At 41.7% G+C, this 13,929-nt stretch overlaps 1 protein-coding gene across 2 annotated transcripts in view; it reads left to right on the top strand.

The window, feature by feature from the left end:
• LOC147797165 (metalloprotease TIKI1-like) overlaps positions 1–13,929 on the top strand; it is a 72,846-nt gene that overhangs the window by 43,488 nt on the left and 15,429 nt on the right. For both annotated transcript variants that reach the window (XM_087144160.1, XM_087144159.1), the window contains exon 4: positions 9,440–9,530. In XM_087144160.1, coding sequence (XP_087000286.1) covers positions 9,440–9,530 — 91 coding nt within the window. The remainder of the gene's footprint in view (positions 1–9,439; positions 9,531–13,929) is intronic.

Below are 13,929 nucleotides of genomic sequence, written 5' to 3'. Positions count from 1 at the left end.
TGTAACAAAAGACCAGGCTGCTGGGAATTATTGACATTTTTCACTCTCAAAAGTGGTGATAATCCAGCCTTGTTTTGAAACCGTATACCAGAGTTTGGGGCTTTGAGAACAGGCAGATTACCACTGGGGAAAAAAGCGCTCCACCACCACAGCGATGAGCCACATAGCACCACTGCATGCTAATCTGGCCCCTATTGAAAAGAGGTCAGGTTTGTGAACAAAAGAAAGTTACATAACACCGCAAAATCTGGGCTCTTTTTACAAGGCTGCAGGCCTGGCTGAAATACTCGGGCGTCAATGAAGGTCACCTGTCAACTTAAAGTAGTGCCTAAAGATTACTTGGTGCGGCTATTAACGACTGTTAAATGAAATGATGAATTTTTGAAGGATTTTGAAAATGGAAAAATGATAGTCATGCCGGCCCAGCATCATCAACATTGAAAAATGCCCCAGCATGAAGTGGTTAAAGTCGATCTTCCGTGATTATGACAAGTCCTGTCATGAAGCAGCATTGGTTAAACTGGACAAGGCTTCTCGATTCGGCCTGCGTTGTACAGCCTTTCTCCTCCTCTTCTCTGAATACATTGTATGTGCCTGTGAGGAGAATTCGTCAGTGACCCCAGACTTTGTGGACCTAGTGCTTTGTGGTCTCGATGAGGGCCAAGCCCACACCTTCAAGCAGTTCACCCGAATTTCCTGCCTGGCTTCCTCTACCTGCAGGGTCAACACCTTGGAAGCAGTGCACATACCCCACGAAGGTGTAAAATCTAGACTGCTAAATCTGCCACTTTCCGGCAAAGACCTCTTCACTGGCAAGTTCCTGGAATCTCTTGAAGCCAAACGCATCGACACCACCAAGAATTTTTCCTTCCAGGAACCGATGACCTTGTCTTGTGGCAAACTCAGCCACATCGGCCTCAGAACCCTAAGCCACTGCCACCCAGGACAAAGTCCTCTCACCACTCCTTTCATCCCCCACTTCCACAACCGACCCAGCATCAAACCTCGACTCGCACCTAGACCAGACCAAGCCAGTCCCGATGGGGTAGAAGATCTTCATCGCCTCCCTCCTTTGGGGGAAGTCGCCGATGACTACATTACTTCACATTCTACAACTGCCGATTCGGAACCTGTTGGCGGTTGCCTACAGAAGTTCGCAGGGTTCTGGTGGGAGATCACTTTGGACAAATGGGTCCTGTCAACTATTGCACACGGCTACTCCCTTAAATTTATGAGTACCCTTCCATCCGAGGCGATAGTACGTTCAACCCAAGTGCCACGCAAGAGAAGCAAACGCCTGCCCCTTGAGGCCAAACTACACCCCCTGCGTCAGAAACATGCCGTCAGTCATGTTCAACCTGACCACGCGAGAGACGGCTTCTTATGCACCTTCTTCTTACCCCCCAAGAAGGGGACCGACAAATAGTGACCAATCATCATTCTCAGGCCACTCAACAAGTATGTGCGCCCCAAAAAGTTCTGGATGGAAACCATACTAACAGTAATATGTTCCATCCCAATTCTGTCCTGGGTGTTGATCGACCTCCGCTACACCTTTGTAGACATTCTTATCCACAAAGCAGACGGCAAGTTCATCCACTTCATGTACAGGGGACGTGTCTACGAATTTAGGGCCCTGCCATTTGGCCTTTCAATGTCCCCCAAGGTTTTCACTCAAATCACACAAACTATCGCTGCCCATCAATGACAGCTTGACGTGCTGATCTTTCAGTATCTAGACGACTGGTTGATAGGTCATACCCCAGAAGAGGCTGTAGCATCAAATCGCCTAACCTATGACCTTTCTTCTCACCTGGGCTTCATCATCAAGTGGGAAAAATCAAGTCTGTTTCCATCTCAATTCCTGACTTACCTCGGGGCAGAACTCGACCTCCGCAAGGGCATTATTGCCCCGACGGCCAATCTTATCGCCAATCTCCAGGAGTGCGTGTCCCTTTTTTGCTCAACCCAGTTTCCACCAGCCATCGCTTGGCTTTGCCTCCTGAGGCTGATGGCGAGTGTGGTCGATCTGATACCTTGGTGCAGGCTTCACATGAGACCTCTTCAGCTCCGCCTGTTCTCTTGTTACTGACCCAAGCTGGACCCAATCAGTCACACAGTTCCCGTATCGAAGGACGTCCGACAAAATCTACTTTGGTGGTTAGAGAAATGTCATCTGATTGCCAGTCTATCATTTCTATGGACAAAACCTTCCATAGTAATTACAGCCGATGCATCGTCTCTCGGCTGGGGGGCCTCCCTCCCTCCTCACCAGATCTTGGGAACCTGGCCACCCTCCTTCCTGGTAAATCTCATCAACATCTTAGAACTCCAATCTCCTAAGCTGTGCACCCTCATGTGGGAGATCCTACAGTGGACAAGAGAACATGCAGTCAACCTACAAGCCTTCCACATCGCCAGTCCCAACAACCTGATGGCGGACAAACTCTCCGGCAGCAAACTATGCCCAACAGAGTGGACTCTTTATTCAGAGGTGGTCAAGACCCTCTTCACAATGATAGAGAGGCAACACATTGATATCTTTGCTTCTCTGGACAACGCTCAATTTCCGATCTTTTGCATGAGAACTCTGCACCCCCAAGCTTGGGCCTTGAGCTGCATGCTGGGAGTCTCCCTCTACCTTCACCTCTTGCTACTTGGAAGATGTTCTGCAAAATGACTCTGTACATGGCAGGATGATCCTACTGTCTACAGCACTAGCTCCTGCAGTAAGGACAGATAACAACACATCAGGAAAATCCCGTTAGGGTGAGTTAAGTTTCTTAACTTCCTTTACCATGTGAGTTTGTCATCAATATTGGTGTATTTGCTTACCTTGTGATTACAACTCTACCCACACAGTATTGTTCTACCCAGGGTCCTTTCTGACAAATACTAAGAAACAGTACACATTAAGTCAACTACTGTGGATACGTCATGGTAAACTTCTTAGATTACAGAACCAGTACCTGAATTGCTCGCAGACTCTCAGCGGTAGCGCATACAAAAGGAGCGGTCACACACTGCGATATTCACTCGCCTAACCAGGCCTCCAGACTGCCTTGAGACGTCTTCTAGACAAGACTGACTACACCCCATGCGGCATGGAACAAACTAAACAAAACATAAACCTTAAACATGTACATTTACATGGGGAATTATGCAGAGGTGGTAATGTACACAGGTACTAATACAGTGGTCTTGCACATTCTCTGCACCTATACAAAGATAAGAATGATGTCATCTTTTTTGACTGAAACCTAAACTTGTTAAAGCCATTTGTCTCAGTATCATATAAAAACCACCAACTTCTTTTATGTTCTGAAGATTTCCAAAAACTTCAAATGACATGGGGACCAATTGAATATATCAGGATCTTATGAATGCTGAAAACTTTGCACTATTTTTCCGAAACCAATTTGAACAATTTCTGCAGTTGTCTTTTAATAAATTACAGCAGGTACATGTACACATGCAAGACTCTCACTTCCTGTCGATAATGTTCAGATAATCTTGTCACAACTGCTTTGATGAAGCTCGTCTCGCTGTTCTGTTGATTATTCCTCCTGCTTCAATTGCATTTCCATCAATGAAACCAGGGACATCTAGCATGGATGAAGACTGCTCCCATGTGCTGATAAACATCTGTATCATCGCAAAAGGAAAACATTTATTACAAGTGCAGCAGTTTGTGTGTTGATGCATGGAAAACTGGTATCAAAACTTTGACACAAATGCAGTGTACATGCTTATATGTTAAGATTGTTCCTTATTACATCAGTTTTAGAAGAATTACTCGTAATCCAGTTGTGGTTCTGCTCAACTCATAAACTTGGGTCAAACTAAAAACTGATAAGTCACAACTCTTAGAAACTTGCAACATCACGTCATGGAGAAGCATTAGTAAGTATGATGAAGCTAATCTCTCCATTAGTGAAGTTCAATCCCAGAGCCACTCCTTACCATGAAGTTCATTCCTTGTGCTGTGAATCTAATGCTCCTTCATCGATAATCCTGTTTGTGGATCAACCTGTTTGTCATTTCTAGCTGGATGTATAACTCATGCCTGAGACCAACGTATGTTTCAAGTGAGTACGTACTAGTTCTGCCTGCAGGTGCCAAGGTTCAGTTCGTGTTCGGTTTGGACACTGTTTGGAAATTTTTTGCCGAACTTCGGGTCAGTTTGGGTTCGGACATGTACACACATGTACGTACATGTACTGTACATTGCACATTGAGACACTGAAGAGCTTGCTACGAACGTGCCGTATATAGTACTTCCGTGTATAAAATATGTTGATACAAGCAATGAATTTCCTCCCCATCCCCATCCATGAGAAGCTTCAATGTAAATATCATTTTTTTCTAAACTGTTTCCACAATATTTGTTAAGGAGTTCAAATTCAATTGGAAGTTACCGTTGGAAGTTTGACAGTTTCCGACCATGTTTTGCTTACCAAAAGCGGTTGTGTTTGAACCTGCTTGACGAAAGCAATCGTAGGATATGTTAAACACTTCCTGCCGGGGACTCTGGGATCGGAGACGTATGGTTTATATGGGTGGCCGGGGTCTCTGAACTCGGACAAAGGAAACAGGGCCCTGTAACAAAAGACCGTACTCCGAACAAAAGACCAGGCTGCTGGGCATTACCGACATTTTTCACTCTCGAAAGTGGTGATAATCCAGCGTTGTTTTGAAACCGTATACCAGGGTTTGGGGCATTGAGAGCGAGCGGATTACCACCGGGGACAAAAGGGCTCCACCGCCACAGCGATGAGCCACACAGAACCACTGCACTAAGCAGTGCACTAAGCCAGGTTCTTGAACAAAAGACAGTTATACAACACCGCACAATCTGGGCTCTGTTTACAAGGCTGCTGGCCTGGCTGAAATACTCGGGCGTCAATGAAGGTCACCTTTCAACTTAGAGTAGTGCCTAAAGATTACTGGGTGCAGCTATAAACGACCGTTAAATGAAATGATGAATTTTTGAAGGATTTTGAAAACGGAAAAAATGATAGTCATGCCGGCCCAGCATCATCAACATTGAAAAATACCCCGACATGAAGTGGTTGAAACAGAAAAAAGAGCATGCTCAAAAAATAAATGGGATATAAAATCAAATTAGATTTAAGTGTTTTTTTATTATATTTCATAAAACATATTCAATGACTAAACTGTGGCTTTCGATGTATTCAAAGAAAAACCTAGTATCAAGTCAGCATTCTTCACTACAGATTATGGCATTGTGCTATTTAAAATTGGCGAACAACTTAGAGATCTGGCAAAATTCCATTACAACGCATTCACACGACAACTGTTAACAAACATGATCAAATGAAAGACATGTTAAGCCACCGTCACCAACCAAATCTTGTCGCGCACTGGAGCGCTGCATCGGCCTGTCTGGTAAATCAGTTTTTCCCTCTCGAGTTGCCTTCAATCAAGGACAAGTCCGACTGTGATCAGCATCCAATCAAAATTAGTTTTGAACGGCCATTTATGACATCATTGGCCTAATATGGAATGTAAGAGCTTGGCTATCAGAGATTGGCAGACATAATGCTAAATCTGAGTATATATAAGCCCAATTGGATGTGGTGAGAATTTAGAACTGTTTGGCAGTGGAAATGCCGTACCTTGTGTGTTCTTGGTTGATTATTACTGAATTCTTACTATGTGCTTTTTACAACCATCGCATGATGCAGGGCCATCGCAAGTTTACTGTACGTGTACAGTACATTTGTAGTACATGTATGTGTACATGCCATGCCCTGTGCCAAGCGCCGGTGCGGCATGACTTATTACCCATTTTTCATTATGTTTGCTTTTTTATCAAGTTTTCGTGCGTGCATTGTGGGTGCTATCAGTACCATGCCACATTAAAGCTAAACATCCAAACCGACCAGTTTGGTTCGGTTCAGAAGTGCCATGTCCAATAATTTTTAGTTTGGTTCAACGGTTTGGCTTCAGCACAAGTACATATCCCATTACTCAAGTCTTGCTGAATATTCAGCAAGACATGTTTATGAGCATGATGAGCCCAGCCTTCCAGTACCAAAAAATTCATAATACGTTTGACAGTTTTCCCATTCAACAACGTACGATGTGACAGGGTATTAACATTTGACAATGCCTGCTGCATAAAGAGTAGCTGGCACCTGGAAACGAGAAAGTTTCCATTCTTATTGGTCTTCTGGACTACTTATACTAGAAATGAACCATAAAATGGACAGGGGTGTTCAGGAAAATGAAAGTAAAATAGTATTTATGAATGGAACTAAATATGTGCTTAGTTGGTCTAAAAGTCCATGAAAATAAATGCTGATAATGCCCTTGCCTGCGGCTCTGGCGTTAGTCGCATCCATTCACCTGAGCCAGTCTTAAACACCCATTTAAGACTGGCCAAGCTCATATTTTTTCCTTTAGTTCCTTAATTTATCCATAGGAACATTCACAGGGGGTGATTACCATTTCTCTGTAACATTTTCAAGCCAAAAATGCCCACACCTGCTGTCCCAGCAGGGATTTTCTTCTGCACCTGACAGGTTTCTGCATAGCATTTAAGTTTTTTAGTATAACCTCATGGTGAAATGAAAAAATGTCAATTGTGACCACTGTCCGCACTTGGACTTTTGACAAGAGAAAATTTAACTGAGACCCAGGAGAGGTAACCAAGCTGGCAGTGCATTGACTTATCAAGATGTTTTCATGACCTTTCAGAATTTTTTTACATCCTTAGAAACAAAGTTGCCGTCCTTCGTTATCATCTGGAAGTGGTACATTTGTAACAAACTTGCAATTGTATCAATAATAATTTCTGCCATGATTGGGACCAAAAGAGGAACAACACTCATCACATGTCACACCACGGTGAAATGTGCAATGATCATACGTAGTTTCCCTGTGTGCAACATGACACTGTGCTCCACTTAACCACTGTCCATGCTGGATTTCCATCCCCGGGAAAAGTGACACAGAATTTTTTCCTGGGCAGAAGTTGGCCAGGAAAAAAAAAATCATGCGGCTCAGTAATAAAAGTAACTGAGAGGAAACTTTTGGGGATGTCCACCCTGGACTTAAAAAGCACCCATTTATCTCAAAGTTTGACCAAAAAAGTCAAGAGCGGACAAGCTTTTGCTGTATCTGTTAGTTTTTTTGTGGTGGCTGGTAGCATTTATCCTTCCTTGTGTTTTTCTTTTGTGGTATCTTCACCTTGGTGGTCTCACTGGACCACCTTTTTGCCACCATCTTAGCTCCTCTGCGTTGCTCAATCCCCATTTATGAGGTTTCCCTGCCAGTCTTCCAGTCTTCCATTGCATAGGCCCAGAAGGATTCTCTATAGTGGACATTCCTCCTACTGTTATTCATTTGGGGCCAGAGGCACTTAAAAATGATACATACCTGTACTTTATTCTTGTCTGAGTATGCAGACAAAAGTGCCAGAAACTGTTACATGCCTCTACAGTCCACACTCATATAGCTTTTCAAGCAAGGGTTTTTAAGCAAGGATTTCAGTTGTCTTCGAATTCTTTAGCTGCATAGCAGGCCTACGTAATGGGTCTTGCATTTGTCTTTAGGGGCACCAAATTGCAAGATTTGATATTCTTTTTAAATTTTTGTGAGAACAAGCTTCCCAACCCCCTTAGCCTGAATCCCATCTGGGGATCACAAGCCATCGCATTTGAACCCTTTTTTGACAATTTTGGTTAAGGTCCTGTGCATGTTCTGGATTGTTCAGTGTCCCCCTGTAAGGAGATTCATGGAAAACATTCTAAAACCAGATTTTATGCCCTTAGCAGTTGGCTAATATTGCTCAGGGCTAATTCTTCGGAATCCCCTTTCCTATTTTGAAAAGAGACTCATCAGATCTTTTAAGACAGGGATCTAGCGATCACTTTCAATAAAGCTCATTATGATTCAGTTGCTAGTACATGTACCTTGCAGCTTATTGGTGAAGGAGAGTTGTGTTTTTTTTGTGGAGTACGTTCCCTTCCAACACTAAATCCCTACTGGAATTTGGGGTTTGTTTATTCACCTCCCTCAAACAAATCATGTGTGTGTTTTCTTTTCTTTTCTTTTGTTATGGTTAGGAATTCTGTGGATATTCATTGCATAGGTATCTTTTTAACAGTCCCTGGAACTGTAATGGAACTTTTGTTCAGGCTACACTTTGACAGTGATTACAGGTGATCGACACTTAAAGGGTGTGCTAAGCCACTTAAACGAATCTCTTTTGGGGGAAACAGCATTTGTTGTCAGTGTATATTCATGGCACATTAAATATTTCTGCAATCGTCTTAGGATTACTAAAATCTGCTACCATCATCTTAGGTGATGGGGGGCTGGAAATGTGGATGTATAAAATAATAACCAGCCAATTGAAATGTGAATTTGTTCCTGCTGAATTTAAGTCAATCCTCATGAGGGAATAAAGTTTGTGTAGACTGTATAAACCCTTATTTTTTTGTGTGTTGTGGTTCAGCTTGGTTTACTTCTGTGTGGTTTTTAGACTATTGTTGTTACAGTATTTATCACATGAAAATGGGGAGTAATTCCATTGAGATTCTGCAGCATGGATTGTCCGCAGAATACATATTATGATACTACCTACAATTAAGCACTTGGTCAAAACCTGAAGGCCAAAATTTGTTCGCTGTATCAATATATGTATAATGTAGACCTACATAAACCTTTTCCTTGTTGTAGGTTGATTATCATGTTTTACAATCATGGAAAGCAAGATCATGGCTGAATTTGAAATACTTTGGCCTTGATTGGCGTATTGGATTTCCTTGACAAACACTTTAATACCTGCATATATTGCAGGCATCATGTTTGTACTTCACCTTGCCCCTCAAGTTTCCCAACATGTTTTAAAACGTAATTCATAAATACCGGTACCTCAGACAGTCTCCTTATTGTACATGGGCTACTTGACCCCATGTATTAACATTTGATAATGCTGGCTGCATAAATCAAACGCTGGCACCTGAATGTGAGACAGTTTAATTGATTCTGATTGGTCAAGAGTCTGTGTTCATGCACCTTGTCATGCTCGCACCAAGTCCATACAAGGAGATTCTGTCAGACAGTTTGTAAAAGGAATATACAAGAAAATTGATGGGAGTGTTCGGGAAAATGAAAGTAAAATTCAAGAACAAAATCATTGGAAATTCGTCATAAATTGACTTTTTCGACTGTCTCACTAAAAAGGTATTTTATGAACTGGATTAAATATGTGCTTGGCCAGTCTTAAACTAACGGCTCAGGAGAATGGACATGACTATTTACCCAAGTTGCATGTAGATGTAAGAGTAACATGCATTTTCAAGTCATTCATTTCTGCCAATTTTTATTCAACAATTTTATCAGCTAAAATCAGAGGGACATTTCTGTAACTGTGAGTAAAAATTCACTTTATCTTTTACTCTTCCAGGGCATTTCCTCGGGAACAGCACTGTATTAGACCAGCTAATCAATGAGGGATTTGAAATTGAGAATGTACCTGCGTATGAAGATGTTAGACTGTAAGTTGAATTTGATGTTTTGGGATTTTATTTGAACATTTGTTCTTTCCCTTTGCCATCACTAACATCCCACTCCAAATACTTTCCCATTTATTCCTCCTCCCTGGTCTATATACCGGCACATGTACATATACATGTATATAGTTAATGGTGCATCTTTTATGTCAGAAGTTTCAGATTATCATTTTGAAATATGTTTTTCCTGATAGACATCATTTTTAAAACAGGGTTCAGATAAACAAAATGGTACTGAAAATTGACAGCACCCTAATTTTATTTGAACCATTGAGCGTTTGTTTTGTGCCTTCTATGTTGCCAACTTCAAAATGCATGTATTGTTAGTTCCAGAGTCAGGAGGAGTAAAAATGGGTCATTCATCACAGGTATTTTCACCAAATTTATGCACCCTGTTTTAGCTTAACCCTAACCCTCCTGAATCCTTCACCTGTTGGAGGATTGAGGAGGGTTAGGGTTAATCTGCTACGAATAGGCATTTCATCAAATGGATAGTCTTCCTTACCAGTTTTGTTTCTTTTTCTTTCTGCACGAGCTTTCCCACATCTCACATTAAGTTTTAACATTCCTAAATCACAAGTTAGCCATGAAGTAATGTGATTTCCTGTTTTGCGTTATTTCTTCTTCTTATTTCAATCTTCTTCAACTGCAGAGGGTACAGGCATCTGATGAAATTTCTTAAAACATTTTGTAATTAGCCTTGTGACTGTCTTCTGGTGCTTTTGCCTGACAGTAATCTTTACAAATTGCATTAAATGTGAATAGAACATTCTAGGTTTAGGTTTTGTAAACGTTAGAGTAATAATAATAATAATTTATAATGTACCGTTTCCATAAAAATGATCAACGGCACAGTACAAGTCAACGTAAAAAAAATTAACTTAATTAATTTAATTTAAGAAATGAAAGATAAGGCTAAATGAATGAATGTCACCGCGCTAGTACCCAAACCACCGTATGGGGATACATCTGCCCTGCCAACAGGGAGAACCTAACCCTGCTGACATTGGTGATGTGTCGATCTTTCCCGGGGACGGATGCCTCTAACCCTACCTACGGTAAAAGAAAAGAAATTATACCACACACAGTGACACTAAAATAACGAATCACAGCTAAACCTACGTTGAAAAAAAAATGTTACTACATAGTTAAAATTAATGAAATAAAATCACAAATCTTGCAGGGCAATATATCACTGGACAAATGCAATATTAAAAGGGTAAGTTTTCTTCCCACCTCTAAAACTGACCATTTCTTCATTGTCTTCTTCGGAGCGTCATTTTTCTTCTACACGTTAGAGACTTGTAATAAAGTCTAGTCTAGTCAAGTAGGCAACGTGCATATTTGATCTGCGGCCCACAAGCTGCGTGCGCATTCCCCTCTGTTCTATGTTACCAAATAAACACGCCCCCACCTTCCATGTAAGGCAAGCCAATGAAGCAGTGAATCCTCGGATGGAGTACATGTGGTATCGTCATTGGCTGATTATTTTAGTCCCCTTGATTGATTGACGCGGCACACCTTGTTTACAACTATCCATCTCAAGGCGGTGGGACCTGCCGATCTGCACTTGCCAAGGCAATTATGTTTTACCAACAAATTTTGTGATTATATTCAACCCTTAAATGAAAAACACAAAACACAGTTATCTTTTTTCAACCGCAGAGGCAGATAAACAATGTTTGTCTTTCAAATCTCTTCGGAGGACGGCCTTTAGAGGTTTCCTCCCTTAAATTCGGTACCGGAATGGAGCCTTAACAACGTACTAGTTCTGCCTGCAGGTGCCAAGGTTCAGTTCTTAACAAAAAACACTTATCCTGACCAATGGGCAGGCATACATACCAACTTTACATGCAGCCTCAGTTCGAGTCCCTACGCAAAAAAATATTCAAAATTTAATAAAAATCATGTAACGATGTTATCATGACATCATTTCACTAGGACCATCAGTGCATAAGGGTCTTTTGTTGGTGTAACTTTAGATGCAAGATTACGAAGTGACAAAAGTGGCACCTAGAAAAAACATACAAAGTGAATAAAGTTGTGGAGAGAACATTATGAAGAAGAAAAAAACAGAAGATTAGCAGATTTGTGTATCTGTCACTAGGACAGAATACATGGCTTTTGTGAATTTTAAAGTTTAGTAGAAAAAACCCTTTCATTAAAAAAACAAGAAATGCATTTCTGGACAGCATAAGGTTTTCAGCTCTGGTTTCAGTGCTTTGTATCTGCAAAAAGGTCTCACTCCAATCCACTGTGTAGTTCAGAAGATTTTATTGAGAATTGAATTTGTACCTTTAATGATATATCACATGACACTGATGTCACAGTGACAATTTTTTGGGACACTCTGTTGCTGTTGGACTAAATGTGCACCTAATATAAAGTTGAAGAGTGCCAGTAAAGTGCCAAAGGCTGTTGAAAAACGTGCACCAAACCTATGTCAAAACCTAGGATCATCTTTGGCTGGTAGTGTGTCTGCCGAGTCTGAAGGTGATCAGAATAGTAAACTGCCAAAGTTGATAAGTGAAAGAAAACTGTTTGCAATGTCTATGGAAAGAGTCTGAAAAAATGGAGAAAAGGGGGGGGGAAAGCTTAAGGAAAAACAATAGGTGTTTCGGCAGACTTGGCCAGAATGAAACCCATGTCTGCAAGGCCTGCATGTTAACCCCTTAACGGCGGGACGCGTTAAGACACACCGTAAAAATTGAGATCCTCAGCCCGCTTTTCAGCTATTATTCTCGGCCCATGCTCGAGCAAACACAGTGAAAGAAGGCAGACCCCGACTCTTGTATATATGGTAATTGGCCTTTATGTGTAGCCCAGAAATGAAAAGACCAAAGTGGCATCATAATCACCAGCTTCACAATAGTCCCCACTTTGAAAAGAGGCAACGGGAATGTAGAAGCGTGAGTAGAGCCACATGCCACCGAACAATCAGCCTTTTCACTGTGTAATTCAAAGCGTGCAGAGCATGCTGGGCCGCAACCGAGAATTTGCGGTTTGGCAGGTGGCCTTCGTGGCCAAGCGAGGCTGGAATTCTTGGAGTCGGCTTTTGGAAAGAAATTCCCGTCGTCAAGGGGTTAACTGCTGTAGCTTATTACAACTCAAAACGTACGGACCTGCAGTGTACAAACCTTAAGGTGCACTACACTCAACCTACCCAAACAGTCACTGTACAGTCGACTCTCGGTAATACGAGCTCGGGTAAGACGAGACTCCGGTTAAGACGAGTATATTTGCTGGTCCCGACTGAATTATGCACATTCCTATGAGGAAAAAAATCCATAATAAGAGCTCGCCTGTTACGAGTTTCCGTTTAAGACGAGCATTTTGGGGGCCCAGCTGTCTAATTAGCACAAGCGTTTTTGAAGGCAACTTGTCAATCAGTCAATCCATTGAATTCGGAAAGGTGCTTCCGTACTTGATTGTGTACAGCAGTAAAGCGCTGCGGTTATCATTCACCAAGTGAAGCCCTCTACTGGCTGATCCACACCACCAATAACTAGTTCCCGCCCTTTTTGTGCAACAAGCGCAGCATTGATGTTGGTTACCACCTAAAATGTTAATGTTCTAAGGTGCGTGCGTTGTATGCCGATCTCATTGCGGCGTGCTGGGGATGTAAAACGGCATCACTCCAACCATGCATTCTCCAACCCGACTTGACCGGTTTCTCCGTTCTTGTATTATGTTATTGTTCTTTATTTCAAGTCTTTATTCATAAAAAGTACAGTTACTTCTCACTTTCATAAACTTAAACTGTTTTAAAATTAAATTCCAAACCACACGTATGTGCATACAAAGTACATGTAGGCCTACATGTATGTACAGGAAGTTATACATGATGTACTGTATGCTTAACGATGCGGTCGATCGGTTACACATGCGACAAGCGGAACAGCAGCTTTCGCGTAAGACGAGGTCCGGATAATACAAGCTAATTTAGAAAATCCCAAGGCCTTCGGATTAATGAGAGTCGACTGTATATGCAAATTTCTTTGCATTCGATTCTATTCGCTAAAAATTTGATCAAGCATAGCACGCCCTCTAGGCCCATGATGCACAGTGGCGCCGCCACCATGGTTGTCCTTCTTTTCCTTAGCATAATTCTTAATGGATGTTTCAATTTTGGCATCTTCGAATTCTCCAGTTTTCCGTTTCGCTACATGTTGCTGTGTTAATTTGAGCAACCTTAACATATTGTAATAAATGTATATTCCTTAATTTGATATAGTTTTCATGATTGAGTGTGTATATTTGTTGTTTTTGTGGTATTTTCTTTTCTCTTTCCACGTTTGCATTTTACATAGGTTCCACACTGACTCTACGCTACGATAACACTGAGTGTTTAGATAAGGCCAATGGGGGTGATCTGAGTTGCTTG

This window comes from Acanthaster planci, linkage group LG12 (genome assembly GCF_054643075.1).
Source record: "Acanthaster planci isolate LZ-2023a linkage group LG12, COTS_SCS, whole genome shotgun sequence".
In the NCBI taxonomy this organism is placed as follows: Eukaryota; Metazoa; Echinodermata; class Asteroidea; order Valvatida; family Acanthasteridae; genus Acanthaster; species Acanthaster planci.
Note: the sequence above shows the minus strand (reverse complement) of the source record. Positions and strands in the feature narration are given on the sequence as shown.